Source organism: Vulpes lagopus, chromosome 13 (assembly GCF_018345385.1).
Source record: "Vulpes lagopus strain Blue_001 chromosome 13, ASM1834538v1, whole genome shotgun sequence".
NCBI lineage: Eukaryota > Metazoa > Chordata > Mammalia > Carnivora > Canidae > Vulpes > Vulpes lagopus.
The window spans coordinates 10,902,852-10,928,937 of NC_054836.1; the positions used below are offsets into that span (position 1 = coordinate 10,902,852).

Sequence of the window (26,086 nt, forward strand, 5' to 3'; positions counted from 1 at the left end):
GCTGGGGGTCCATGTGTGGTGGCTGGCTGTACTCCCAGTAGCTGCAGGGTGTGTGTGTGTATGTGCTGGCACATGGTATGTCAGACTGGGGTGGGACTCAGGGTGCTCAGGGAATGGCAGGGTTGTGTCAGCCAGAGCAGGAGGGCTGGCTCAGGGCTCCCAGATGGCAGGGCCATGTCCTGTGGCGGGTGGTGGGGGCAGGGTCCCTGTGCAGTGGAGCCACCTCCTGTGGGGCATCTTGCCCACTGTCCCCAGGGGCCCTGCCCCCACCAGGCAGCTCCATTTCCAGCTTCCCATCTGTGGCCATTCCTTACCTTCTGGCTTGGGTCCGTGATCTGCGAGTCTGCCTGGCCCTCCCATTCGCCAGGGTCCTGAGGCCTGGGCAGGCCAAGGGAGGGCCCCAAGCAACGTGCAATGGCCTTACAACAGGACCCTGGGGACAGGGGCCCAGTGCAGGGCCTGACCTGGGCCCATGCTTGGTCCTCCCCCTCAGGGGCCACGTGGGGGCTTGGTCCCGTCCCTCAGGGGCCCCATGGGGGCTTGGTCCCCTCCCTCAGAGAAGCAGATGCAATAGGACAGGGTGAAGCCACCCACCGCATCCTGAAGGGTCCAAGGAGCAGGCCAGGCCCCTGTGCCCTGGGGCTGTGGGGACAGCACGGCCTCTGCCATGGTGGTGCTGGATGACCCTGAGGGCCCGGGCAGGGGGCCTGCCCAGCAGTCTGCGTGCCCTCCTGTCTAGGAGCCTCCAGGGGCAGAGGGGTGGAGGATCCAGGCTGTGTGGCTGTGGGTGGCCTGAGAGAGCTGCCGCTGGCAGTGGGGTCCCTAGGACACTGCGACAAGGGGACAGGCTGTGAGGACTGCAGCTCCGCTTCCCTCAGCTGGGTGTTTCACTCCTGTGGAGAGTCTGGGGGGCCCCGTTCCTCAGCTGTGTCCGTGAGAATTGCAAACGGCTACAATATAGGGAACCACTGAGGGGGCCATGGGCATGGAGTGACTGCAGTGGCATAGTCTGGGTGTGTGGGGTACAGGATGGATCTGGGCCCTGGATTCTGGTATCAGGGAGCCTGAAGCAGGATGAGCCATGGAAGATGCTGGAAGATGTGCCCTTGGGTTGTTGCCTCTATCCATCCCCTGGGCACCGTGACCACTTCCGTGTATGTGTCCACATCAGAGGTCCTCTATGTCGTTGCTGGCCTGTGTCCCCGGGTCTAGGCCAATTCGCGCTCTGCCACCACACACTGACTCTTGTGTGCATCTCAGCGTCCACAGCCTGAGTCCTCAGATTCCCCATCTGACGTCCTCTGTGTCACCTTGACCCTCTGCAGCGCTGCCCACCAAGTTCACCAAGGGCCTGAGGGAGGAGGAAGCCACGGAAGGGGCCATGGCCACGCTGCGCTGCGAGCTGAGCAAGGCGGCCCCCGTGGAGTGGAGGAAGGGGCCTGAGGCCCTCAGAGCCGGGGACAGGGTCAGCCTGAGGCAGGACGGGGCCGTGTGCGAGCTGCAGATCCGGGGCCTGGCCGTGGAGGACTCCGGAGAGTACTCGTGCGTGTGCGGGCAGGAGAGGACGGTGGCTGTGCTCACTGTCAGGGGTAAACGCCGTGTGGGGCCGCGTGGACCTGGGGCTTGGTGTCTGCCCGTTGTCTCCCCATCACCCCTCCTTTGTAGCACTTTGTGGGCCCCTATGTCTGTCCTCCTGTGGTTCTGTTTGTCCTGGATCCTGTTTCCTCCTTCAGCAGACATGCTGATGTTTATGTTCAGCCCTGTGCCCCTCATCTGTGCAAGGCCTGTGGGCCTCCCTCATTGTCTCCACATGTGTCTCACTAATGTGAGGCCCTTCGAGGTGGTGTGATCCTTGCATGTGTACCCATCCTGGACACAGGGCCCCAGAAAGCTGACTGGCTCTGGAGTCCTGGCTCTCCCCGGCCGTGCTGGCCAGCATCACACCAAGCGTAACGTCTGGGGAGCCACGGAAGGGCCACGGCCACACTGTGAGCAGGCCAGGCTGGGGGGGCAGGGCACGGCCTACACCAAGTGCTCTGCACACCCAGCACCTGGCCCATGTCTGTTGGGGTTTGTGTCTTCTCTGTCATGTTCGTGTTCTGCCTCTTCCCTGTGGTCAGAGACCATGATTGTGTCTGTGTCACCTTGACCCTCTGCAGCGCTGCCCGCCAAGTTCACCAAGGGCCTGAGGAAGGAGGAGGCCACGGAAGGGGCCACGGCCACGCTGCGCTGTGAGCTGAGCAAGGCGGCCCCTGTGGAGTGGAGGAAGGGGCCTGAGGCCCTCAGAGCCGGGGACAGGGTCAGCCTGAGGCAGGACGGGGCCGTGTGCGAGCTGCAGATCCGGGGCCTGGCCGTGGAGGACTCCGGGGAGTACTCGTGCGTGTGCGGGCAGGAGAGGACGGTGGCTGTGCTCACCGTCAGGGGTAAACACCGCGTGGGGCCGCGTGGACCTGGAGCTTGGTGTCGGCTTAGTGTCATCCTGTCACCCCTTCTCTCTAGTAGGATTGTGGACGTCTGCGTCTTGCCAGTGACCTTCTCCAGTCTCTCCCAGCCTCCACATCCTTATTCTGTATCTGTCGCGATGTTCACATCCATGCTATGTCCCCTCTGGACTCTGTCTTCCTCGCTATCTGTGTGTTCATTAAGTCATTCACGCTGTGACCCTTTACTGGTATGTGATTCTCGTGGGTGTTTCATCTTAGACCAAGTGTCCCCAAGACAATCGGATTTCCTCTGTGTCACCTTGACCCTCTGCAGAGCTGCCCACCAAGTTCACAAAAAGCCTAAGGAATGAAGAGGCCACGGAAGGGGCCACGGCCACGCTGCGCTGTGAGCTGAGCAAGGTGGCCCCCGTGGAGTGGAGGAAGGGGCCTGAGGCCCTCAGAGCCGGGGACAGGGTCAGCCTGAGGCAGGACGGGGCTGTGTGCGAGCTGCAGATCCGGGGCCTGGCCGTGGAGGACTCCGGGGAGTACTCGTGCGTGTGTGGGCAGGAGAGGACGGCGGCTGTGCTCACCGTCAGAGGTAAAAGCCGCATGGGGCCACATGGAGTGCATGAGTGCCTGTCCTTGTCTATGTCTTGGCATCTTCTCGGGCCTTTAGAGGACTCACCTCTGTGTCCTTTGGTCACTAATGTTCATCCTCATGGCCTCACGGCCCATCCTGCTGGTATGACAGACCCCCCCGCCACCGTCTCACCCCAGTCTGCCCAGTTATCCCCCTTCAGTGTGTCCAGCTGCATGTTGGGACTCCCACGTAGGGCTGATCCTGGCTCCCGTCTGCCTTTGCCCACCCCTCAGCTGCCCAGGTGGTGTTCAAGGAGCCTCTCCGGAGCCTGCAGGCCAAGGAGGGTACATCAGTCACCCTGTGCTGTGAACTGTCCCGGCCCGGTGCCACTGTGATCTGGAGCAAGGGCGGCCTGGAGCTGCAGGCTGACTCACGCCGGGAGCCTCGGCAGCAGGGCCCCACGGTGGAGCTTGTGCTGCGGGACCTGCGACGGGGGGACTCAGGGGAGTACACCTGTGCCTGTGGCCTGCAGTCCACCAGTGCCACCCTCACCATTACAGGTGAACCCCAAGGCGAGACCGGAGCCAGTGCTTTGGGTTGGGCCTTGGGGTGGCAGTGTCACCCTGGGCATCCCCTGGGGGCCTGTCAAGCCTGGCAGGAAGCTCAGCCTTCACCCTGAGGTTACCCCATCCCCCACAGCTGCACCCTTTGTGGTTCACCCTTGCGCCACATAGCCACACCTCTGCAGTTCCCCTCCTGCACTCCATAGCAGCACCCCTGTGGGATCCACCCTAGTCCTGTAGCTGCTGTACCTGTGAAGGTCCCACTGGAAACCCATAGGGGTTCCCATCTGTACCCTGTGGTCATGCCCCTGCACCCCATAACCACACCCTTGAGGTCCCCCTCTACCCAGCAGCCATGCCCATGCACCCCATAGCCACACCCCTGAGGACCCCTGCACCCGGTAGCCACGCCCCTGTACCCTATAGACATACCCCTGAGGTTCCCATTCCTCAGATCCTTAGCAGTTTGCCCCGCCCACTCTTTAGCCCCGCCCCAGCAGTCAGTCCCATCTCCTGGAACCCCTCAGCTAAGCATCTGTGGTGCCTCCCCTACTTTATAGCTGCTCTCTGGTGATCCTCCCCTGCACCTCTGTGGCACCCTGGGTCCCACCCCCACTTCCTCTCCCACCCACGCAGTTGCCCCCCCCCCCCCCCCCCCCCCCCTCCGTCTCCCTGCACCCCTAGCAACACCGCTCCTGTGCTCCTGCTTTCCCCCCTGCACTCCCTGGTTGCTCCTGCCCCAGCCCTCATGGCCCTCTTGGCCCTCATGGCCCTCACACTCTCCTGCCTCCCGCAGCTGCACCTGTGCGGTTCCTCAGGGAGCTGGAGGCCCAGGAGGTGGATGAAGGTGCCACGGCATGCCTGCGTTGTGAGCTGAGCCAAGAGTGTGCCAGTGTGGACTGGCGCAAGGGTTCCCTGCAGCTTTTCCCTTGTGCCAAGTACCAGATGGTGCAGAAGGGAACAACCGTGGAGCTGCTGGTGCGAAGTGTAGAGCCGGAGGACGCCGGCCACTACACCTGTGACACTGGCCACACGCAGAGCACAGCCAGCCTCTCTGTCCGAGGTAAGCTGCCCAGTGGCCCCTTGTCCCCCCCTGGAGCCCTCAATCCCCGGCTGGGAGCCCAGAGCCTTGCTTGGCAGCCCTAAGCAACGCTCCCTGGTCCCCCAGCCCCCAGGCCCGTGTTCCAGGAGGAGCTGCAGAGCACGGAGCAGGAAGAAGGCGGTGTGGCCTGGCTGCACTGCCAGCTGAGCAAGGCAGAGACTGATGTCCCAGTGCAGTGGCTCAAGGAGGGTGTGGAGCTGCACCTGAGCCCCAAATATGAGATAAGGCGCGTGGGAACCACGTGTGAGCTGCTCATCCACGGGCTAGAGCCCAAAGACACTGGCGAGTACGTCTGCATGGCCGGTGGTCAGAAAACCATGGCTTCTGTCATGGTCAAAGGTGAGTCCTCGCTGCCACACACTTTCTCCCTGCGGCTGCCCAGGCGTACACCTGGCCCAGCCCAGCACCCATTAAGGTCAAGCACTTGTCTGTACCTTGTTTTGGCGGCTCTGGGGTCATAGGCTCTCTCTTGTCCTTTCTGCTCTGCTCTGGGAAACAAGCTGCACCCCTCCCCAGACACTGCCCTGCCTCTCACCCCCAGCCCATGGGTGGGTGGCCTGTCCTGGTCGTCTCCATGGAGCCCCTGCGTCTCTCAAAGGGCTTGGCTCCCTGCTGTCCTGGCTAGGGTAGGGCTGGCCACAGGGTGGGGATGGACAGAGGCAGCCCACCCCTCCACAACTCCTTTCATATTTCCTCCAAACAGAGGCACCCCCAGCCGGGTCTCTGCCCCTAGGAATTGAATGTCATGGTGACAAATGTCATGTGGGGCACATAGAGGCTGTGGCAAGAGAAGAGTGAGGGTGTTCAGGAAAGCTTCCCAGAGAAGGAGGAGTGGGAGGTTGGCCTGGGTGCCCTGGCCTGGCTGGTGAAGGGATCTCTTCACCTATACCCCAGAACCAGAGGTGACCATCGTGCGGGGGCTGGTGGATGCTGAGGTGCAGGTCGATGGGGATGTGGAGTTCAGTTGCGAGTTGTCACGGGCCGGCGTCACGGATGTGGAGTGGCGGCTCCAAGGCCTGCCCCTGCAGAGCAACGAGGTGACGGAGGTGTCTGTGCGAGGTGGCCGCACCCACATGCTGCAGCTGAAGGGTGTGACACCAGAGGATGCAGGCACCGTCTCCTTCCATGTGGGCAGGCACACATCCTCCGCCCAGCTCACTGTCCGAGGTAGTGGGCTCCAGGCTGGCTCACTGCCCCCGGGGTGGAAGGTCCAGGTCCTGTGTGGGCCCGACAGGTCCCTGGGTCCCTGCCCTTGCAGGGAGGGAACCAGTGGGGAGGTGGCCCTGTGAATGGGTGGTGCCGGGGTGGCCAAGATGCACTGGAGTGATGCCCCACGTGATGTCTCCAGGAAATGGGATTGGGTGCTAGGGCGGGCCCTGGGGGCTGGGAGGCACGCCTGGCACAGAGGCCAATGCCCTGTCTCCCACTGCACAGTCCCCGAGGTCACCATCGTGGAGGCCCTACAGGATGTGCAGCTCAGTGAGGGCCAGGATGCCCACTTCCGGTGCCAACTGTCCAGGGCCTCTGGCCAGGAGGCCCACTGGGCCCTGGGAGGGGTGCCCTTGAAGGCCAACGAGATGAATGACATCACAGTAGAGCATGGCACGCTCCACTTGCTCACCCTGCACAAGGTAGGCTCCCTGGGACCTGCTGCCTGCCACGATGCATGTGGGGTGGGGCTGGGCTGGGGGCCTGTGGAAATGATGGGAGCAGGGCTGCCAGGCTGAGACCCCCCTCTCTCCTTTAGGTAACCCTGGAGGATGCTGGAACCATCAGTTTCCAAGTGGGCTCGTGTAGCTCGGAGGCCCAGCTAAAGGTCACAGGTGGGCAGCTTGCTCCGATAACCAGCTGCGTGCCTGAGGGTCATTCCTCTACTCTTCCATCCACCCATCCATTCACCACACATTTTTCTGTCTACATCCACATATCTACCTTTTAATCCACCTCTCCACCATGTACCCATCCACCATCCATCCATTCACCATCCATCTGTCCATCTGTTCATTTACTGTCCATGTGCTCATCTGCCATCCGTCCACTACCCATCCGTCAAATCACCATCCATTCATCCATCTGCTCATCCACCCATCCATCATCTATCCACCCTCCATCCATCCATCCATCCATCTACTGCACATCCATCTGCTATCCATCCATCCATCTACTGCACGTTCACCCACCATCCATTCATGCATCTGTCATCCACCCACCATCCATCCAGCTACTGCAGATCCACCCACCGTATCCATTTATCCATCTGCTTATCCAACATTTATCTATCCACCATCCATCCACCCATCCATCCATCCATCCATCTATCCATCCATCATCTATCCACCCACCTCTATCCATGTGCTCATCTAGAGTTGGACATAGAGACAGTATGTGTCCTGAATCTCAGGTCCCCTCCCCTGTTCTGGGATCTTCAAAGGGTGGACAGACGCAGTTAGCTCTGTGGACTGTGGGACTGGGAAAGGCTCCAGAGTGCAGTGCCCTCAAGTTGAGTGATGGAGGAGGAGTGGCACTCTGGGTGTCCTGAGTGGAGTGGGAGTGGGTCCAGGGTGGGCATCTGTAAGGGGGCAGCATGGGACTGGGTTGGACTTTGCAGGCTCCACTGAGGGCTGTGCCTCTTGGCCCGGTGTCTCCTGTTGGAGTGTGCTGGCTCATGTCAGATACCTGGCCATAGCCTTGTGGGGAGCCTGTGAGCCTGGGGGTGTGTGAATGGATGCCCTGGTAGGTGGCATATAGATGAACTTGGGAACTCTACTGGAGATGGGAATGGGGAGCTGATGGGGTAGTAGGGCAAGGATGCCATCAGGTGTGCACTTTGGGGAGAGGGTGGAAGGGCAAGTGCAGGCTGGAATGTTAATGGTGCACTATTAAGTGCACCATTAGGAAGGGCATGGGAGTCTTCTGAGGGGAGCAGCCATGCAGCCATGGTGGGCACACGGGTACAGAGCAGTCATCATCTGTGTCTGGGAAGGCCCTGGGTTCAGGTCCTACTGCATGACAGAGCAGGGGGCAATTGCCACACGGCATTAGGGCCCAGGAATCTTAGGGCTGGGGGGACCTCAAGACGTCTGGACAAATGGAGCTCTGGGGATGGGAGAAGTACCTGCTTCTACACTTCCAGGGATGGAGGGCTTACTTCCCAAGGGAGATACCCCCCACCCTATCAGAGCAGCAGGCTTCTCTTCACCCTACACCCACCCCACAGAGATCACATTCTGGGGGCATGGGGCTTATGTGTTGTGCCTTCTGAAAAGGGCATGGATGTAGGTCATCAGTCTCATTTGGTGAACCTGGACATGTTCCAGTGGGGGTGTTGGGTACAGGGGGGCTGAGGCAGCCCTCCATGGGCTTGCTGTAGGTAGTCTCTGCCTATCATTCTACAAGTGAGGTGATCCAGCTGGCCTGGGTAGATCTCTAGACTCAGCCCAGCATAGCCTGTGTGGACCCCAGTTTGGCCCCGCAAACCCAGGATGCACAGCTCCCCTCCTTTTGCCCTCTTGCGCAGAGGCAGCACCATGCCTGGTACGTGGCTTGCAGAATGTGGACGTCTTTGCGGGGGAGGTGGCCACGTTCTCCTGTGAGGTGTCCCGTGCGGGTGGGCCGGAGGCCCGCTGGTGGCTGGATGGCACCCTGCTGCAGGATGGCCCCCAGAGTGCCATCTCCGTGCGTGATGGGACCTTCCACTCCCTCACACTCTCGGGCCTGGGGGTTGCCGACTCCGGCACCATCACCTACCGCGCAGGGCCCCTGGTCTCCACAGCCAAGTTGTTGGTCAAAGGTATTGGCCAATGGGACCCTGCCCTGAGCTGGCGCTTCTGCACCTACTGACTCCGCACGCTTGCTGCAGGCTCCCGGGGTGGCAGGTTTGGGCAGGTCCTGGGACACGGACTGGGCATTGCTCTGTGCGTGTCATGGGCAGGCACAGTGGGAGGTCTGCTGGCCTGACTGGTGGATGAGAAGGTCAGGCTGGGCAATGGTAAAGCTGTAAGCCAACCCCATCCCACCCACTTGTGGGGCCCAGGCACTGCCTCCTGCCTGGCCCCTGCTGTGTGGCCAGGTGCTTGTCTACAGGGCTGCCAGGAGGCGAGAGTCCCCTTCCTGGCCCTGGGCCGAGCCTGCACTGTCCCTGCTCGTGGCTGCTTCTCTTGCTGTGGGCTCAGTTGAGGTCCTGTGCCCTTTGAGCTAGGCTTTTTCGGGGAACACCAGTGGGGGTGTCCGGTCCCCCTGGGATGGCTGGCCAGAAAGGCTTCACCCGGCACTTTTGCCCTGATCCTCCTCTGTGCTTTAGAATAAGTGTGGACGTTCACCCACATCTGAGGGGCGAACCATTAGTTGAGTAGGATTTCAGCAGGCTAACAAAGGATAGGGACCCCAAGGAGGTTGGCAAGGCCTCTGGAGAAGGGACAACCTAGGCTGGAGGTGCTGTGTGTCCAGCAGGGGGCTTTTGGGGAGAGGTGCTGTGTCCCTGCTGAGGCAAAGCATGCCCTGGGCCAGGGGTTCAGGGGGATGCAGGGACCCAGGGGACGGGAGGGCTTAGCCCTGAGGGCTATCTGCCAGGGTGGGTGGTGCGGGGGGCAGGCATGGCTTGCCCTGTGAAGAGGGCCCTGGGTCATCATTACAGGTCCCCTCACGCCGCAGCCTTGCGCTTGCTTGCTGCCAAGCCTCTGAGGGCAGAGGGAGGGTGGGGTCCAGCTGCGTGGCTCCAGCTGACGCGTGACCGGGGTGTCGGCCGACAGATCCCACGGTGGAGGTGGTCAGTGCCATGCAAGACCTGGTGGTGGAGGAGGGCGGCCCGGCCGAGCTCCTCTGCCAGTACTCACGGCCCGTGCAGGCCACGTGGAAGATGGACGAGCAGGAGGTGCGCGCCGACGGGCGCCGTGTCGTCATAGAGCAGGACTGGACCGTGGCCAGGCTGTCCTTCCGGCCGGCCTTGCCCTGCGACAGTGGCATCTATTCTTGTGAGGCTGCGGGCACCCATGTGGTGGCCCTGCTGCAAGTGCAAGGTGAGGCCTTGCACAGCTCTGGCGTGGCTGGGATCGTCCTTAGTGGTATAGAGGCAGGCGGCGACAGCCTATGCCCTGTGACCAGGCCAGAAAGACAGGGTCGCAGCAGGCAGCCCCCTGCTCCTTCCACAGCAGCCTGATGGGACAGGATGGGGGTGCTGGGCTAAGCTCCTGGAATCCTGGGGTCTTGGTTACTCTGCTTTCCAGGCTGGCCACCTAGAGGGCACTGGAGCCCTGTGTCCCTGTCTGTGTACAGCAAGGACTCTCTGGGGAATCAGGAGAGTGGTGTTGGCTGCAGCCCCTGTCAGAGGGGGTCATCACTTGGCTGCTGCCACTTCCTATCTGGGAAAATCTGAACCGTTCCTAGTGGCGAGTGAGCAGGAGGGTGGGAGCAGTGTTCTGGGCCATCAGGATGAGCAGGTGGGCTTGTCTGGCCACTGCCTGCCCACCCCTTCCTTCACTCTTTAAAGAGCTAAGTTTTTAAAAAACTTTTTTTTGTGGTCACTTGGGGACACAGATCAGAATAGGCAGCAGTTCCTCCATTCTGGGGACTATCCCGGTGGGAGCTGCAGGAGGACGTGATAGCAGCTGTGGGCAGGGGCTGCTGTGAGTGCCAGGCTGGACAGAGGTGGGAGTGGGGGGACAGGGCATCTGGGCAGGGTAGGTAGACAGGGGAGCCCAGAGAGGTGGGAGACAGCAGGGGGCTCAGGGGCTTGCTGTTGCCTGGATATCCGGGATTGTATAGAGATGAAGCAGGAGTGCCATCTGGGTGTGATCTGGGTGACTCTGGGTGCCATCTGGGTGTCATCTTGGCGCCATCTGGGTGACTCTAGGTGCCATCTCGGTAACTCTGGGTGACTGCAGGCTTGGCAGTCACCCCACTGCTCCTCCCCTCATGACTAAGGGCAGCTGTGGCCCCAAAGTAGCCATCAGTGCACAGTGGAGGTGTGGATGGGCTGCTAGGCTGTGGCCGCTGTTTATTCTGATGTGGGAGGAGCAGGGCCAGGATGTGGGGATGTGTGGTCTGTGAGCGGCCCAGGCCCAGGAAGGCAGCCAGAAGAGGAATGTGGACAGGTCCTTGGGGGCCTCTGCTCTGGTCCCTTCAGTCCCTGGGGCTGCTGGTCCTGAGCAGACACGCTTGCCTGCAGGGCGCGTGCACAAGTTTGGATTCAGTCCTGGGCTGTGAACAAGTTTCATTTGGGCACGTCCCTCAGACAGCAGGTGGGGCTGTGGGCTTGGCTGTCCCCTCTTCTGTCAGGTCAGATCCTGTAGGCAGTGGCTTCCTGAGGTCACATGCATCAGGGTCACACCCTTGCCAGCATCTGGGCCAGCCCTGGCCCACCTGGCCCTCCTTTCTGGCCTAACATGCAGCTTTGCCGCCAGGACCCCACCTGGTGCCTTGAATCCCTTGCTCTGCTGACCATCCTGCCTTCATTCCTATCCTGGTGTCCTCTCTTGTCACTCCTCCTGCCTAGATGACTATCCCACCCAGCTCAGTCATGCCCTGAGGTTCATTCTCCTGGAAGCCCACTCAGATATCACCTGCCCAAGAGGTGGTACGTGGCAGGAATGGGCCGTGGCAGGGGCAGGCCTGTGCAGTCAGGCACTGAGCTGGCGTTGGGGCCAGGAACCCCCAGTCCTGAGCTCATGGCTTACCGAAGAAACCCATGCTCACTTAGTAAGACCAGTGTACCGTGTGCGGAAGAGGATAAGAGTGGGTCAGGAATAGGGACAGGGCTGGTGTGTGGGAGTCAGGGAGCAGACTGGCCTGCCTCAGCTCTGGCTCAGGGCTGGGAAGATGGGTGCGCATTTCCAGAGCTGCACTCTGTAGTCCCCACAGGGGCACAGCTCTTGGGGTACAGGTGGGGGGTATGAGCCTGGCTGTGGGTCAGGTAGCTCTGGGAACACCGCTGAGTAAGCCGTCTCACCTGGCTGGTGTGGAGAACCCCCTCCCTGGCCACAATTGAAGGCCACCAGAGCCGTGATGCTGTGGGGGTGCATAGGCCCCAAGTGACACCGCACACTGCCCTTCCCCTGGCGGCCTTATGTTCAGCCCTCGGACCGTTTCTCCCGCGGGGGAGGCTCTTCCCCCTGACTGTGTGGAGTCAGTGCAGAGGAGGCCCCCACGCGCCCTGAGCTGCCCGTTCCCCACAGCCAAGAACACCGTGGTACGCGGTTTGGAGAACGTGGACACACTGGAAGGTGGCGAGGCACTGTTCGAGTGCCAGCTGTCCCGCCCTGAGGTGGCCGCCCACACCTGGCTGCTGGACGATGAGCCTGTGCACACCTCAGAAAACGCGGAGGTGGTCTACTTCGAGAACGGTCTGCGGCATCTGCTTCTGCTCAAAAACCTGCGGCCGCAGGACAGTTGCCGGGTGACCTTCCTGGCGGGGGATGTGGTGACTTCCGCATTCCTCACAGTCAGAGGTTAGGGGTGGGGGGGGCCGTATCTGAGGTACTTCCCACCGGAGGCTGCGCCCCAGGTGTGTGGGAGAGGCGGGGCTGCAGGGTGGAGCCAGGTGTCTGAGACCCCTCCCACAGGATCCCGCCCAGGGGAGGTGCAGGGCTGGGGTCTGGGGGCGCTGGTCTTTGAGACCCCTCCTGCGCGGGCCGGCCTCCTCCTCGGCCAGGGGACAGGGGCCGGGGCTGGCGGACGCCGTGGCTCCGGGGCTCCCCGCCCCGCCTCCAGGCAGCCCCTGGACGCGCGCTCACCGCAGACCCGCCCCACAGGCTGGCGCCTGGACGTGCTGGAGTCGCCACGGGACGCGTCCGTACGAGTTGGCGGGCGGGCCCACTTCACCTGCGCGCTGAGCGAGGCGGTGCCGGTGGGCGAGGCTACCTGGTACATCAATGGGGCCGCCGTGCGGCCGGACGACCCTGACTGGACGGTCACTGCAGATGGCAGCCACCACGCCTTGCTGCTGCGTGGTGCCCAGCCACACCACGCTGGCGAGGTCACCTTCGCCGCCCACGACGCCGTGGCCTCCGCGCGGCTCACCGTGCTGAGTGGGTGGCTCTGGAGACTGCTGCGCGGGCGGGAGTGTGTGTGGGTTGGGTGCTCAGCTGTTCTGGTCCCAGAGGGGCCGTCCTGGTGGGCTGGGGCACACGGTCTCCCTGGTTCCCGAGCGCAGCGCGGCCTTTGCTGTCTCAGAGGGTCTGGACCCCAAGCACAGCGGCTCACCAGCCTGTGGGGGTGGACCACCCGGCACCCACTCCCCACCCTGGGATCAGACCCCAGGCAGGCAGGCTGGGCACCCGCGGGCACTGATGGGAGCCTCCACTGACCAGCCCTCCTCCCTGCAGGCCTCCCGGACCCCCCAGAGGACGCTGAGGTGGTGGCGCAAACTGGCCGCTCTGTGACGCTGTCATGGGTGGCGCCGGCAAGCGATGGTGGTGGTGGGCTGTGCGGCTATCGGGTGGAGATGAAGGCGGCCACCACGGGCGAGTGGCGGCTGTGCCACGAGCTGGTGCCCGGGCCTGAGTGCATCGTGGACGGCCTGGCCCCTGGGGAGACCTACCGCTTCCGCGTAGCAGCAGTGGGCCCAGTGGGGGCTGGGGAGCCAGTGCACCTGCCCCAGACAGTGAGGCTAGGTGAGTCGCTGTGCGCCCTGTGGCTATTGAGGGTGAAGTCTGCCCAGAGCACTCCTGGTCTTCCCAGGCTGAGGAGCCTCGGGGCATGTCTGCTGAAGTGGTGGTTTTGCCCGCAGAGCCCTCCGCTCCAGCGTCCCCAGCTCCCACGCCCCCAGCTCCAGAGACCTGGGCTCCGGCACCCCCCACCCTAGTGCCCCCAGCTCCAGAGACCCGGGCTCTTGCGCACCCAGTTCCTGCACCCCTGGCTCCCATGCTCCCTGCTCCAGAAACCCGGCAGGTGGGTGCCGGCGAGGACCTGTGTCTGGAGTGCGAGGTGGCCGAGGCGGGTGAAGTTGTCTGGCTGAAGGGGACGGAGCTCATCCAACCTGGCGGGCGCGTCCAGGTTCTCTGCCGGGGTCAGCGACATACGCTGGTCATCCGGGGCTTCTCGGCGGAGGACCAGGGGGAGTACTGCTGCAGCCCTGCCTGGGACCCCACCTCCTCTGCAGCCACTGCCTCCTTCCAGGGTGCGTCCTGGGGACCCAGTGGGGGTGGGAGGGCATGGGATGTGGGAATGAGCTGGGCCTTCATCCTCATTAGCTCCCTGGAGACAGTCAGGGGGTCCTCTTAAGGAGCCAGACTCCTGCCAAACTGAGGCCTGGTGGGGGAGATGCACAGAGTCCTGTGGCTCAGCTTCCTCAGAAGGCTGGCAGCTCAGCTCACACTGCTCCCCCACAGGACCCTGGCCAACCCTGCCCTGTGGGCCTCCGCCCTATGCCCTGCATCCCACACCCCCAATGCTCTGCGTCCCTCCACCAGCCTTCTGAGCCTCCCCCTCATGCCCTGCACCCCACACCTCCCATGCTCTGCGTCCCCTCACCTGCACTCTGAGCCTCCCTCCCCCTACCTTCTGAGTCCCTCACTCTGACTCCCCAACCCCATGCTCTGACCCCACCTCTATGCTCTGAGCACCACCACACTATGGGCCCCCCACTCTGAACCACACTCCCCTGAACTCATGCCCCCACCTCCTGTGCTCTGAGCCCCCCTAACACTATGAACCCCCCACAATATGAGCCCCTTCACACCATGAGCCCCCCTGCACCTGCACTGCCTCTGGCCTTCTGCTTGGGCCCACTCCCCCTGTGCAGGAGCCTGAGGTAGGTTGAGGTCTGGCCTCCCCAGGGGAGCTGGGGCCCAGGGCCAGTCCAGAACCCCTAAATCCTTGTGCACAGTGGGCCTTCAGAGCTCTTGGCGGCCCAGGCAGGCAGCGCAGTCAGCAGCCAAGGCCGGCCCAGGATCAAGGCTGTGTGCCCACCCTGCTGACCAGCGGTATGTCCTCCTCAGTGGAGCTGACCCCAGGATCCAGGGATGAGGCCCCTGTGCAGCCCAGCCTGCCCCCTGAGGCGGCCCAAGAGGGTGACCTGCACCTGCTGTGGGAAGCCCTGGCAAGGAAGCGCCGCATGAGCCGTGAGCCCACGCTGGACTCCATCAGTGAGCTGCCCGAGGAGGACGGGCACGTGCAGCGCCTGCGGCAGGAGGCAGAGGAAGCGGCCCCTGACCTGTCCGAGGACTACTCCACGGCAGACGAGCTGGCACGCACTGGGGAGGCTGACCTCTCGCACACCAGCTCTGATGATGAGTCCCGGGCAGGCACTCCTTCCCTGGTTACCTACCTCAAGAAGGCTGGAAGGCCCAGCACCTCACCCCCAGCCAGCAAGGTGAGTGCCCTGTGTGGCCTGCAGGGAGCAGCCTGGACGTCTTAGGTCTCTACCAGTCTTCCACCAGCCACCCTGCGTTGTTCCATCATCTGTCCATTTGACGCCAGCTTATACAGCCACCTATCCGCTCACTACCCATCTGCCAGCCGTTGTCCATACACCTGTTGTCCATTCACACATCGCCCAGCCACCACCCATCCATCCACCCATCCTTACATCATCCAGCACCCATCCCTCCACCATTCACTCACTACCTCTCCATCCATCCATCCATCCATCCATCCATCCATCCATCCATCATCTGTTTATCCATCCACTGCCCACCCATCCTTCCACCATTCACTCTCTCATGTACCCAACCACCATCCAACTATCTACCACCTATCTCAATGATGCACCCACCATTCACCCACCCACTTACCATCTCACCTACCCACCCACCCCTCATCCATCCACCCCTCACCCATCTACCCATCCAGCACTCACCTATCTGCCCACCTCTTACCCATCCACCTGGCTGCTACGAGCTGGAACTGGTTTCTCTGTGGTGTCCCTCACAACCTGTCACTCTGTCTGGGTTACCACTTAGAGTGACTCAGGGAAGGTGGAGTTGCCTCTCAGTGGCAGTAGGAGCCCTGAGGCATGCGATGGTTGACCAGTTGTTGGGTGGGCAGGAAGTGGCTCCACGTGGAGTTGGGGCAGCAGACCTGGGCTTTGCTTCCTGCTCCGCTCCATACATTCCTGCCCCATCCTGGCCCTGTCACAGGCCTCAGTTTCCAAACCTTCCGTGTGTGCACAGGTCGGGGTTCCCACAGTCTCATCTGGGAGGCCACAGAAGCATCAGGAGCAGCCAGCTGCAGCTCGCTCTGCACCAGCAGACCTGAGTGCTGAGGACCTGAGTGACCCATCCATGGACAAAGCAGCCGTGAAGATCCAGGCTGCCTTTAAGGGCTACAAGGTCCGCAAGGAGATGAAGCAGCAGGAGGGACCTGCGTTCTCCCGCACATTCAGGGACACCGAGGTCCAGGTGGGGGATGTCCTGCGTCTGGAGTGTGTGGTGTCCAGCAAGGCGGACGTGCGTGCCTGCTGGCTGAAGGATGGTGTGGAGCTGACTGACGGCCGGCACCACCACATCGACCAGCTTAGGGACGGCACCTGTTCTCTGCTGGTCACGGGCCTGGGCCGTGCTGATGCCGGCCGCTACACCTGCCAGGTGAGCAGCAAGTTCGGCCATGTGGCCCACAGCGCGTGTGTGGTGGTCAGCGGGACAGAGAGTGAGGCGGAGAGCTCCTCGGGGGGTGAGCTGGATGACGCCTTCCGCCGGGCAGCCCGGCGGTTGCACCGCCTCTTCCGCACCAAGAGCCCCGCCGAGGTTTCAGATGAAGAGATCTTCGTCAGTGCAGATGAGGGCCCCGCGGAGCCCCAGGAGCCCGGGGACTGGCAGACCTACCATGAAGATGAGCGCTTCGTCTACATCCGCTTCGAGTCACTCGCTGAGTCCCAGCGAGCTGCCGCGTGCTTCCGGGAGATGTTTGGCACCATGGGCATCGGGGTGGACATCAGCTTGTCAGAGCAGGGGCCCCGGGGGGTGGAGATGCGCATCAGCAAAGTGGCTCCTGCCCCTGCGGCACCCCGGGAGAGGGCGCTCCCCGCGCTCCCCACGCTGACCTCCGAGGCTGGTGAGTCTGCTTGTGGCCTGGGGTGGGACAGGACAGAGGGGCACGGGGCTGGCCCAGGGGACTCCTGAGCTGGAAGAGCCCTGAATTTATGGGTAGACAGAGCTCGCTGTTCGTCCTCGCTCTACCTGTCATGAGCCAGCCTCTGCGGGCCTCGGGGTCCTGCTCTGTGAAGTGGGTAGAGGAACCCTGGCTTTCCACAGCTTGTGTTTTTTGCTCCGTGAGTGTTTGGAATACAAGTATTCTAAAAGAAGGGGTTCCATGCCCCCATCATCTATCTGCTCCAGCAACTGAAGCCTTTAACTCTTTGCTTGTGACTCCCTGGGAGCTGTGAGGGGTGTGATGTAACATGTAACCCATGGCGTCATGTCTGGAAAACTCCGTGTAATTTGGGGCCGTCCTCATGCTTGCAACCCCTGGATCCCCAGCCCACACAGCCTTTGTCTGCCCTCAGCTCCCCCTCCTGCTGTCTCCTGGCTTCTATTCCTCTAGCGTCTCAGTGGCCTGAGACACAGGCTGGCAAGGCAAAGATTCTCCCAGAGAATGGGGGGAGGCTGGCGGAGGCACAGTCCTGTTCCACCCGGGAGCCCGCCAGCACTCTCACTTGAGCACGCTGTGCAGATGATGCAGACTGAGGGGCCGGCAGCTGGGGTGGCTGGGGGAAAAGCCCGGGGCCGAACCCCTGTACACCCATCTATCCATCCTAGCCCCGGTGTTCCTGACTGAGCTGCAGAATCAAGAGGTACTGGATGGGTATCCCGTGAGCTTCGACTGTGTGGTGACAGGCCAGCCTGTGCCCACCGTGTGCTGGTTCAAGGACGGCAGGATGCTGGAGGAGGATGACCACTACATGATCAGTGAGGACCAGCAGGGCGGCCACCAGCTCATCATTACGGCCGTGGTGCCCGCAGACATGGGCGTCTACCGCTGCATGGCTGAGAACAGTGTGGGTGTGTCCTCCACCAAGGCAGAGCTCCGTGTAGACCGTGAGTGTGGCCCCAGGGTAGAAGCTGGGAGCGGTGGGGCGGGGTGGCCGGAGTACCCAGAGAGCACTCGTGTCAGGTCATGCGGGATTTGGAACCACAGGGGCTGGGGGGCCTTACCTCCTTGGGGGGTGTCTAAGCTGGGGATGGGCCTGGGGACTTTGGAGATGCCCCAGGCACGTGTGGGTGACTGGCTGTGCTGAGATAAGAAGTGGGTATTTGGTCTCGTCCCTGGCTCCTAGCACACAGTTCCTAAGTCCCCAGAAGTCTCCCCCAGTGACAAGGGGACAGGAAGCCTGTTTTAGTCCAGCGCAGTGACTCCTGGTGGGCCTCACATGAGTCCATGAGTATGTCCATCTTATTTTTGAGAAAAGTGCAAGAGCAACTAAGTGGAGGAAGGTTAGACTTTTAGATTCCAGGATAGAATTTCATGGTGCTGGAGGAGTTGGGATGTTTATAAACAAAACATTAGACCTTGGCCTCAAACAAAAATCAGCTCAACATGGATTACATCCATAAATACAAGATATGAAAGTATGATACTTTCAGGAAAAAAAAAAAAAAAGAAGACATCTTTAGGAGCCACAGCCAGGAAAAAACTTCTTAGATTTGACACTAAAGCAATACCTGCAAAAGGGAAAATTGGTAAAATTTTCTCTGTGTGGATGGACCTCAGGATGGGAGAATGTGTCTACAAACCACATGTCCAGTAAAGAGCTATATCTTAAAAAAATATAAAGAATGCTTAGCAGTAAATGGTAAAAAATAAATAAATAAAAATTAAAAGTCCAGTTAGAACAAAGCAAAATACATGTCCAGATGTTCACAGGAGAGGACACGCACGTGGGAGCTGTCTGCATCATTAGGCGGCAGGGAAATGCTGACGAAACCCCAGCGAGACGTCGCTGTGCCTGGCAGGGTGGGAGGATGATAACTGGAGATAACACGCTGTGCCCAGGGTGTAGTGACAGGGGTCGCTCATTCCTTGCTGGCGGGAACGTCACGTGGACATGTTCTCTGGAAACGAGCATGGCAGCGTCCCAGCTGGAGACCCAAGCATCTATGGGGTGTGGGCAGGATTGTCCTCCCTGATGGATTCCCCCATCCTGCCTCAGTGGGCCTACGGCCTGCGTGTGTTTCCAAGGGTCTGAGACACGCAGCCCACTGGGGTCCTGGGCACATGCGAAGGGGCCACGGGGCCACAGGCGCGCCCTTAGCAGCACGGCTGCAAACAGCTGGCCGGGTCCCTCGAACCACACAAAGTTGTACATGTTGGCCCACATAGAAGGGATTTCACTTTGCGGTGGGGATGTGAATTTTGGCTCTGCTTTACTTCTGCCTGAAGGACACCTTTCGGCATCTTCTCCGTAGCCTGGGTGTGCTATAGTTCTTCCACCTTTTGTATGCCTGGAGAAAACATCTGTGTGTCTGTGGTGGTTCTGAAAGATATTGTTGCGCAGACAACCTTTGTAGCTTGCATTGCTTCCGCTGAGAAGCAGGACGCCACTCGTATCTTCATTTCTCTGTGCAAAACTTGCCTTTACTCTTAGGATTGGGATGCTTTAGACACTTGCATGCCATAAAAATGTGCCGTTTGAAAACGTATATTCGTTGTGTCGCACAAGCGTCACTGCCATCAGGTGCCAGGACATTTCTGTGATCCCAGAAAGAAGCCCTATATACATATATATGTTCTGGGTACTGGGTCATTATCAGATATATGATTTTCAAATTATTTTCCCCATTCTGAGGATTTTCTTTCCACTTTCTGGATGCTGTTCCTTGATGCACAAAAATTTCTAATTGTGATGAACTCCATTGCTTCTTTGGTTGCTTGTACGTTTGTTGTCACGTCTACAAGACCATTGCCCGATCCGACGTTATAAAGATCTGCACCCCTGTTTTTTTCTAAGAGTTTCATGGTTTTAGCTCTTGTGTGTAGGCTTCGTTTGGGTGTATGGTGTGAAAGGCCCCAATCCATTCTTGTGGAAATACAGTTGTTCCAGGACCGATCGTAGAAAAGACTATTTTCCTTCATAAAACTGTCTTGGAACTCGTGTCAGACACTGATTTCCATGACATACATGGGTCTATTTCTGGTCTCCTACCTCTCTCCCATTTATCGGTATGTCTGTCATTCTGCCAACCCCACACCATCTTGGTTCCTGTAGCTTCGTGCTCAGTATTGAAGTTGAGACAAGTGAGTCCTCCAGCTTTGCTCTTGTGCACGATTGTTTGGAGCATCTGAGTCCCTGGCATTTTTATATGACTTTTAGGATCAGTTTCTCAAAGTCCTCCAAAATGGCCTCTGGGTATTTATTTTTAAGGATTTCCTTCTTTTTGCTGGTCTTGAGTACTCTGACGGTGCTGTTCTTGGGTGTGCTTTTCTTTATGTTCCCTCGTGCTTGCAGTTCACTGAGCCACTTGGGATTTGGCGTTTCTAGTTTTCTCATCAAGTTTGGAAGTGTTTTTGGCTGTTATTTCTTCAAGTGTGTTAACTTTCCCCCTCTTCTGGGGACCTCAGTCACATGCACATGAAGCTGTGTGCCGTGATGCTACCACACGCTGACACACTTCCCTTACAATTCTTGCCGCCATGCACTTCATTTCCTGCGGTTTGTACCTCTACTTGCTTCCCTTCACTGTCCTGTCATCGCTCACCTGCTGTCCGTCCCATTGTTGTATTTTTTCTTCTCTACAACTTCTTGAGTCTTTTTCACATGCTCTGTGTCTCTGACGATTTGGAGACATGTATGCAGTCCTAATACTTTGACTTCCTTCTCTGCCAGTTCCACCTGCACCGTCCTGGCTTGGTTTTGACCCACTGGGTGGTGTTTTCCTGCCTGCGAGCATGTTTGGTGGTCCTTGACTGGGTGCCTGCCCTCGTGGGGGCTGCATACTTTACCTCTGCAGGCCTAAGGTCTTCCTCTTAGGTGGGGAGCAGGCTCAGTCTAGGGCTGATCCCCTCCCTCTGCTGAGGGCCTGAAGCCATCCACTGGGGAAGTTCCCAGTCCGATTGGAAACATGACGTCCTCTGCGCTGTTTTAATGGCCCCTCAGGTGTCTCTGTCCCTGCGTGCACGTGCCAGCCAGTGCTCTGCTGAATCCTCCAGGAGAGAGCTCACTGCCTCTGCAGCTTTCTGTTGTCTGGCTTCTGTCCTGTGGACACCAGCTCCTCTACTCAGGGTCTACCTAGCTCTGCCTCAGTTGCTCCTCCTGGACTCAAGGCAGGAAGCTGGGGCTCATTATTGTTTCCTATCTGTAAGGGGTCAACAAGAAATTCTCTGATACCAGTTGGGGGTCCTACAATTAACTCCGCTCTGCCCCCATCCACACCCCACAGGGCACCTCACAGCAGACGCCAGCCACAGTCCAGGGGTCGCCCCCGCTGACCCCCCAGCTACAGACCAGAGGCTCCCATGGCCCCTCCTCGGGTCTCTGAACTTGCTGGAGCGGCTCAGATCTCAGAGAAATGTCTGACATTACCAGCTTATTATCCAAGGCTGTGACCTGGGGCCAGCTCCGGGGCAGGTCACTCTTTCCACGTCTCCATGTGTTCACCAACTCCAAGCTCCCCAAGTCCGACCTCCCAGGTTTTCATGGGGCCTCATGATGTGGGTGTGATTGGTTACATCACTGGCCATTGGTGACTGATCCCCTCTTCCTTCCCAGAGGTCAGGGGGTGGGACTGAAGCATCCAACCCTCTGCTCCCAGAGTTGGGTCCCCTGGCCACTCGCCCCCATCCTGAGGGGCTGCCCAAGGTCACCTCAGTACGTAACAAAGACACCTTACGGCTCTCAGCACAGGAAATGCTAAGGGATTTAGGAACTCCTTGCCAGGATCCTGGGACAAAGACCAAATGTGTGTTTCTTATTCTAAATCCCACGATCACAACCATTGTTCCTGACATCTTCTTTGGGCGGAGGCAGGATGGGGGAGGCTGTCTTGGTCCCGCTGCTCTAACAGGTGCCACGGAGCATGTGGCTTAAACAGAAGGTTCCTGCTCCTGGTTCTGGAGGCTGCACATCTGAGCTCAGGCGCCAGCATGTTGGGTTCCAGCGTGGGTCCCCTAGTGGGTAAAACTGGAAGACACAGCCCCCCCTGTCATGAGGCCCAGAATCACCCAGGGTTGGCAATTTGTTGGGGCCTGCAGTTAGCTCCAGGCCTGGAAGCACGGGCTGGTGACAGCCTGGGTGCAGAGGGCCACTGGCAGCCACATACCCCATGGCGTCTGCCCCAGGAATGCTTGTAGCTCCCAGGGATGGCCTTGAAGTGAGAGCTGGTGGCTGGCCCTGGGATGGGGCTGTGCCCAGGCAGGTGGGACACAAGCCTCACTACGACCACTGTTCCTTTCCCAGTGACCAGCACAGACTATGAAACTGCGGCAGATGCCACAGAGACCTCCTCCTACTTCAGCGCCCAGGGCTACCTGTCCAGGTAGAGGACCATACAAAGGCGGGCTATCCCCCAGCAGGTGGCGGCACCCCAGCGGGTGGCACTAAGAGAATCTGAATGCTGGAGCTCTGATCCAGGCCCCAGCAGTGTCTGTCCAGCACACAGGGCCCTCAGAAGCCACCATGGCTGACCTGACCCCCAGGTGCTGGGATCCTTGCTGGTCCACCTCACTGCACTTTCTTTGTTCCCCCCACCAGCCGGGAGCAAGAGGGTACGGAATCTACCTCGGAGGAGGGGCAGCTGCCTCAGGTGGTGGAGGAGCTAAAAGATCTCCAGGTGGCCCCCGGCACACGCCTGGCCAAGTTCCAGGTCAAAGTGAAAGGTGAGAAAGGGAGAAAGGCCAGGAGCTGTGATATAACCGTGCAGTCTGAGTGGTCCTAGGCCCCAGGGAGCTGTAGGGTGGTGCCCCCAGGACGAGGGCTCTGTGCTGACCACTCTCCTGTGGCCCCAGGCTACCCGGCACCCCGACTGTACTGGTTCAAAGATGGGCAGCCCCTGACGGCTTCTGAGCACATCCACATGGCTGACCGGAAGACGCTGCACACCCTGGAGGTCGTGTCGGTCACCTGCGAGGATGATGGCCAGTACTCGGCCTACATCAGCAACGCTGTGGGCGCTGCCTACTCGTCCGCTCGGCTGATTGTCCGGGGTGGGTGTGGGGACTGGGTGGTGGCTATAGGCCGTGCGGGGGGCTGGGGGGCCCTGAGACACAACAGGCAGGTGTGCCGGCACCAGGAGACCCCGCGGAGGAAGAGGCCAAGGGCCACTGTGGGAGGGGAGGTCTGAGCTTCCTTGTTTTCCAAAGTTCTGAACACTGACGGCAAGGTGCTTTCAGTCTGGGCCTGGCCCCTATGCTGCCTAGTCTGTCTCCAGCCTCCACTGAGACCTTGCGTAGGCTCCAGAGGGACACCACGCTCCCGGGGCCATGGGGTGTAGGTGGCATCAGCCTGGGTTCACATAGCCTCAGTGTGAACTCCCTGGCTGCGCGGCCTGGGTCTTGGGAAGTGTGTAAAGGAGTGGGTGGGGCTCCCCTGTGGGCCCCACCCCCAGCAGGTGCAGGGCCCTGGGCAGGAGGACCCTGGCTGCTATAGGCCTGATTTCCATTTCTTGCCTCTTTCAGGCCCCAAAGATCCTGAAGAGAAGCCAGCGTCGGGTGAGCAGACTCGGAGGGCAGAGGGGGCGGGTGGCTCCCCCAAAGCGCGTGAGGGACACAACCTCGTGATGCAGATGGAGGCAGGCTGGGAGGAGGGCTGGGTGTAGGCTGTGGAAACCCAGCCCTGGGCAGGATGAGGCTGGGACCTGGAGGCTGTGGCTGGGCTGGGTGCCCCAACAGGGAGTAGGCTCCCCAGGTGCTGGTCACCACTGCCTGCTGTTTCTCCAGATGTGCAGCAGCAGCTGGTACCACCCCGGTTCCTGGAAAGATTCACCTCCAAAAAAGTGAAGAAAGGCTCCAGCATCACCTTCTCAGTGAAGGTGGAAGGTAGGGTGCTCCTACCTCCTTGCCCCCACCTGGGACCCCCCCCCCAACTGGGGAGGCTCAGAGCAGGTACCTCCCTGCCCCTCACCTGGGATCCCCTCATCTCCCCGGGAGGCTCAGAGAAGGCCCCTTCCTGCCCCCACCTACGACCCCCCAAGGGAGCTCAGAGGCGACCCCCACCCCTCAGAGGGCCTGTCCGCCTGCCTGCAGGATTCCCGGCCCCAGCTGTGCACTGGCTTCGGGAGGAGGCTGAGCGCGGCGTGCTGTGGATTGGCCGTGACACGCCAGGCTACACAGTGGCCAGCTCTGCCCAGCAGCACAGCCTGGTCCTGCTGGACGTGGGCAGGCCGCACCAGGGCACCTACACTTGCATCGCTACCAATGCTGCCGGCCAGGCCCTCTGCTCTGCCAGCCTGCACGTCTCTGGCTGTGAGTCCCCTCCAGGGTCGGGACCTACTCAGGACACATCCACCAAGCCCCCAACTTGGAGGCCACAGCCCCTGGTGGGCCAGCTCCCATCCCCGTTCTGCCAGTTGTGCTCAGCTGGCCGGGACCCTCCTAGAAGCCCCCTGCCACCCTTAGTGTTTCCTTCCTGGGCCCCACTCAATCTTGGGGCTCCCGCGGGACCAGAGCCAAGTCCCCTGGGGCCCCAGATGTCCTGGACCAGGTGTCAACCAGAAGTGGCTCAGGGCTTGGGCCAACATGTGTTGACTCACCTGTTCTCCTGACAGTGCCTAAGGAGACCAGGGTGGCGGAGGAGCGTGCTGGGGTGAAGGAGGCCCTCATCTCTACTTTCCTACAGGGGTGAGTGCAGGGAGCAGGCCTAGGAGCAGGGCGTCCCAGCCCTGGGGGTACAGTGCTGTTGTGGGGGAGGGAACCCCATCTAGACTGCAGCCCAAACCTGCCCCGCGAGGGCTCTGTGGCTCGGGCCAGCCCTGGCCCACCCTGTGCCTCAGTGTTCCCATTGTGAAAAGAGGACTTTGCTGAGGCATTCCTCAGGACACCGCTCCCCTTCAGGACCCAAGCCATTTCCACACAGATGTCAGAACCTGTGGGATTCGCTGACCTTGCTGGACAGAGGAAAGGTATGAGCTGGTTGGGAGCATGTTGTTGCAGAGTGGGGGCTGACATGCCCCTGATAGGGGTGAGGCCTGAAAGGGCTGCCCCAGGCTGTGTGCCCCTAGGAATGCCTGCTCGCCTTCCCCTGGAGGCCTTGCGGGCCTAGGCTCAGGGCTCCCCTCCAGCAGGCCTGGACGCAGATCGCATCTGAGAGCAGGGTAAGGGTGGTGTGGGACGCATATGCTGGGCATGCCCTTGTCAGGACCTCCTATTTCCTGGATCTGCCCCCCATCCCCAGCAGGGTCTGCCTGCTGACCTTTGGGGTCACCCAGGCAGCTCTCATTTCACCTAGCCCGGCCCTGCAAAGCTCCTTGCAGTGGTGGCCTCACATTTGTGTGCTCCTTGGCACTGCTGGCTGACTGAGCCCAGCACGGGACCTGGAGGGGCTTCCTGGGCATGTGTGCAGGGCATGTGTCCAGCTGAGCTAGGTTGTGGCCCCCCCGCAGAGCCGACAGCAGTGGAGGCCCGTGGCCACTTGTCCCTGGCTGAGGTGGGCACAGAGGAGTTCCTGCAGAAGCTCACATCCCAGATCACCGAGATTGTGTCGGCCAAGATCACACATGGTGAGGGCACCACAGGCTGTGGAACGAGGGCGGGGTTTCCCTTGTCCATCCACCCCGGGGACTCATGGGGGGAGCCCTTCCTGGGTGTCACCTGCCCTGCATCCCCTAGCCAAGCTGCAGGTGCCGGGAGGTGACAGCGATGAGGAATCCAAGACGCCTTCCGCATCCCCCTGGCACGGCCGTTCCCGCCCCTCCTCCAGTGTCCAGGAGTCGTCCTCAGAGTCAGAGGACGGAGACTCACGAGGCGAGGTGCTCTGCCAGCAGGGGTGGGCAGGTCACAGGGGGTGTGAGGTAGGGTGGAGGGCACACATCTGGGTGGCATCCCTGAGGCTGTGCCTTGGCCCTCTGGTGTGACCTCACTACCACCCCCCCGATGGGATTCCCATCAGGAGAGACGTGTTGAGCCTGTTCTGGAACTCTATGGAATCTCAGGATGGCTTTTCCCACCACTTAATGCGAGGCACCCTGTAGCCTCTGGGGTCCTTAGGGGCTGAGGGTGCCTTGGGAAGCCTGGGTGGCCACCTGCCCTGGTCCTGCCCCTCTGGGGTCCTTAGGGGCTGGGGGAGGGCTATAGGCCAGGCTGGCACCCCTGGGGTCTGACTCAGCATCATCTCTCCAGATCTTTGATATCTACGTGGTCACGGCTGACTACTTGCCCCTGGGGGCAGAGCAGGATGCCCTCTCACTGCGGGAGGGCCAGTACGTGGAGGTGCTAGACTCGGCCCACCCTCTGCGCTGGCTCGTGCGCACCAAACCCACCAAATCCAGCCCCTCTCGGCAAGGCTGGGTGTCCCCTGCTTACCTGGACAGGCGGCTTAAGGTACTGGATGGCTGGGGTG

The 26,086-nt window shown here is 60.6% G+C and overlaps 1 protein-coding gene across 13 annotated transcripts in view; it reads left to right on the forward strand.

Annotated features, from left to right (window-relative positions):
* Positions 1 to 26,086, forward strand: part of OBSCN (obscurin, cytoskeletal calmodulin and titin-interacting RhoGEF) — a 125,478-nt gene that overhangs the window by 71,015 nt on the left and 28,377 nt on the right. For 8 of the 13 annotated variants that reach the window (XM_041727528.1, XM_041727538.1, XM_041727533.1 and 5 more), the window contains 29 exons: positions 1,326 to 1,589; positions 2,160 to 2,423; positions 2,758 to 3,021; positions 3,297 to 3,563; positions 4,363 to 4,629; positions 4,735 to 5,007; positions 5,563 to 5,835; positions 6,103 to 6,299; positions 6,416 to 6,491; positions 8,186 to 8,458; positions 9,417 to 9,683; positions 11,838 to 12,110; positions 12,414 to 12,689; positions 12,987 to 13,274; positions 13,391 to 13,780; positions 14,601 to 14,974; positions 15,774 to 16,653; positions 17,358 to 17,636; positions 21,992 to 22,070; positions 22,286 to 22,410; positions 22,540 to 22,737; positions 23,209 to 23,241; positions 23,470 to 23,568; positions 23,776 to 23,994; positions 24,297 to 24,369; positions 24,565 to 24,650; positions 25,131 to 25,247; positions 25,357 to 25,496; positions 25,867 to 26,067. In XM_041727528.1, the coding sequence (XP_041583462.1) occupies positions 1,326 to 1,589; positions 2,160 to 2,423; positions 2,758 to 3,021; positions 3,297 to 3,563; positions 4,363 to 4,629; positions 4,735 to 5,007; positions 5,563 to 5,835; positions 6,103 to 6,299; positions 6,416 to 6,491; positions 8,186 to 8,458; positions 9,417 to 9,683; positions 11,838 to 12,110; positions 12,414 to 12,689; positions 12,987 to 13,274; positions 13,391 to 13,780; positions 14,601 to 14,974; positions 15,774 to 16,653; positions 17,358 to 17,636; positions 21,992 to 22,070; positions 22,286 to 22,410; positions 22,540 to 22,737; positions 23,209 to 23,241; positions 23,470 to 23,568; positions 23,776 to 23,994; positions 24,297 to 24,369; positions 24,565 to 24,650; positions 25,131 to 25,247; positions 25,357 to 25,496; positions 25,867 to 26,067 (6,815 nt within the window). The remainder of the gene's footprint in view (positions 1 to 1,325; positions 1,590 to 2,159; positions 2,424 to 2,757; positions 3,022 to 3,296; positions 3,564 to 4,362; positions 4,630 to 4,734; positions 5,008 to 5,562; positions 5,836 to 6,102; positions 6,300 to 6,415; positions 6,492 to 8,185; positions 8,459 to 9,416; positions 9,684 to 11,837; positions 12,111 to 12,413; positions 12,690 to 12,986; positions 13,275 to 13,390; positions 13,781 to 14,600; positions 14,975 to 15,773; positions 16,654 to 17,357; positions 17,637 to 21,991; positions 22,071 to 22,285; positions 22,411 to 22,539; positions 22,738 to 23,208; positions 23,242 to 23,469; positions 23,569 to 23,775; positions 23,995 to 24,296; positions 24,370 to 24,564; positions 24,651 to 25,130; positions 25,248 to 25,356; positions 25,497 to 25,866; positions 26,068 to 26,086) is intronic. The other 5 variants (XM_041727536.1, XM_041727541.1, XM_041727531.1 and 2 more) reach the window with 4 other exon arrangements.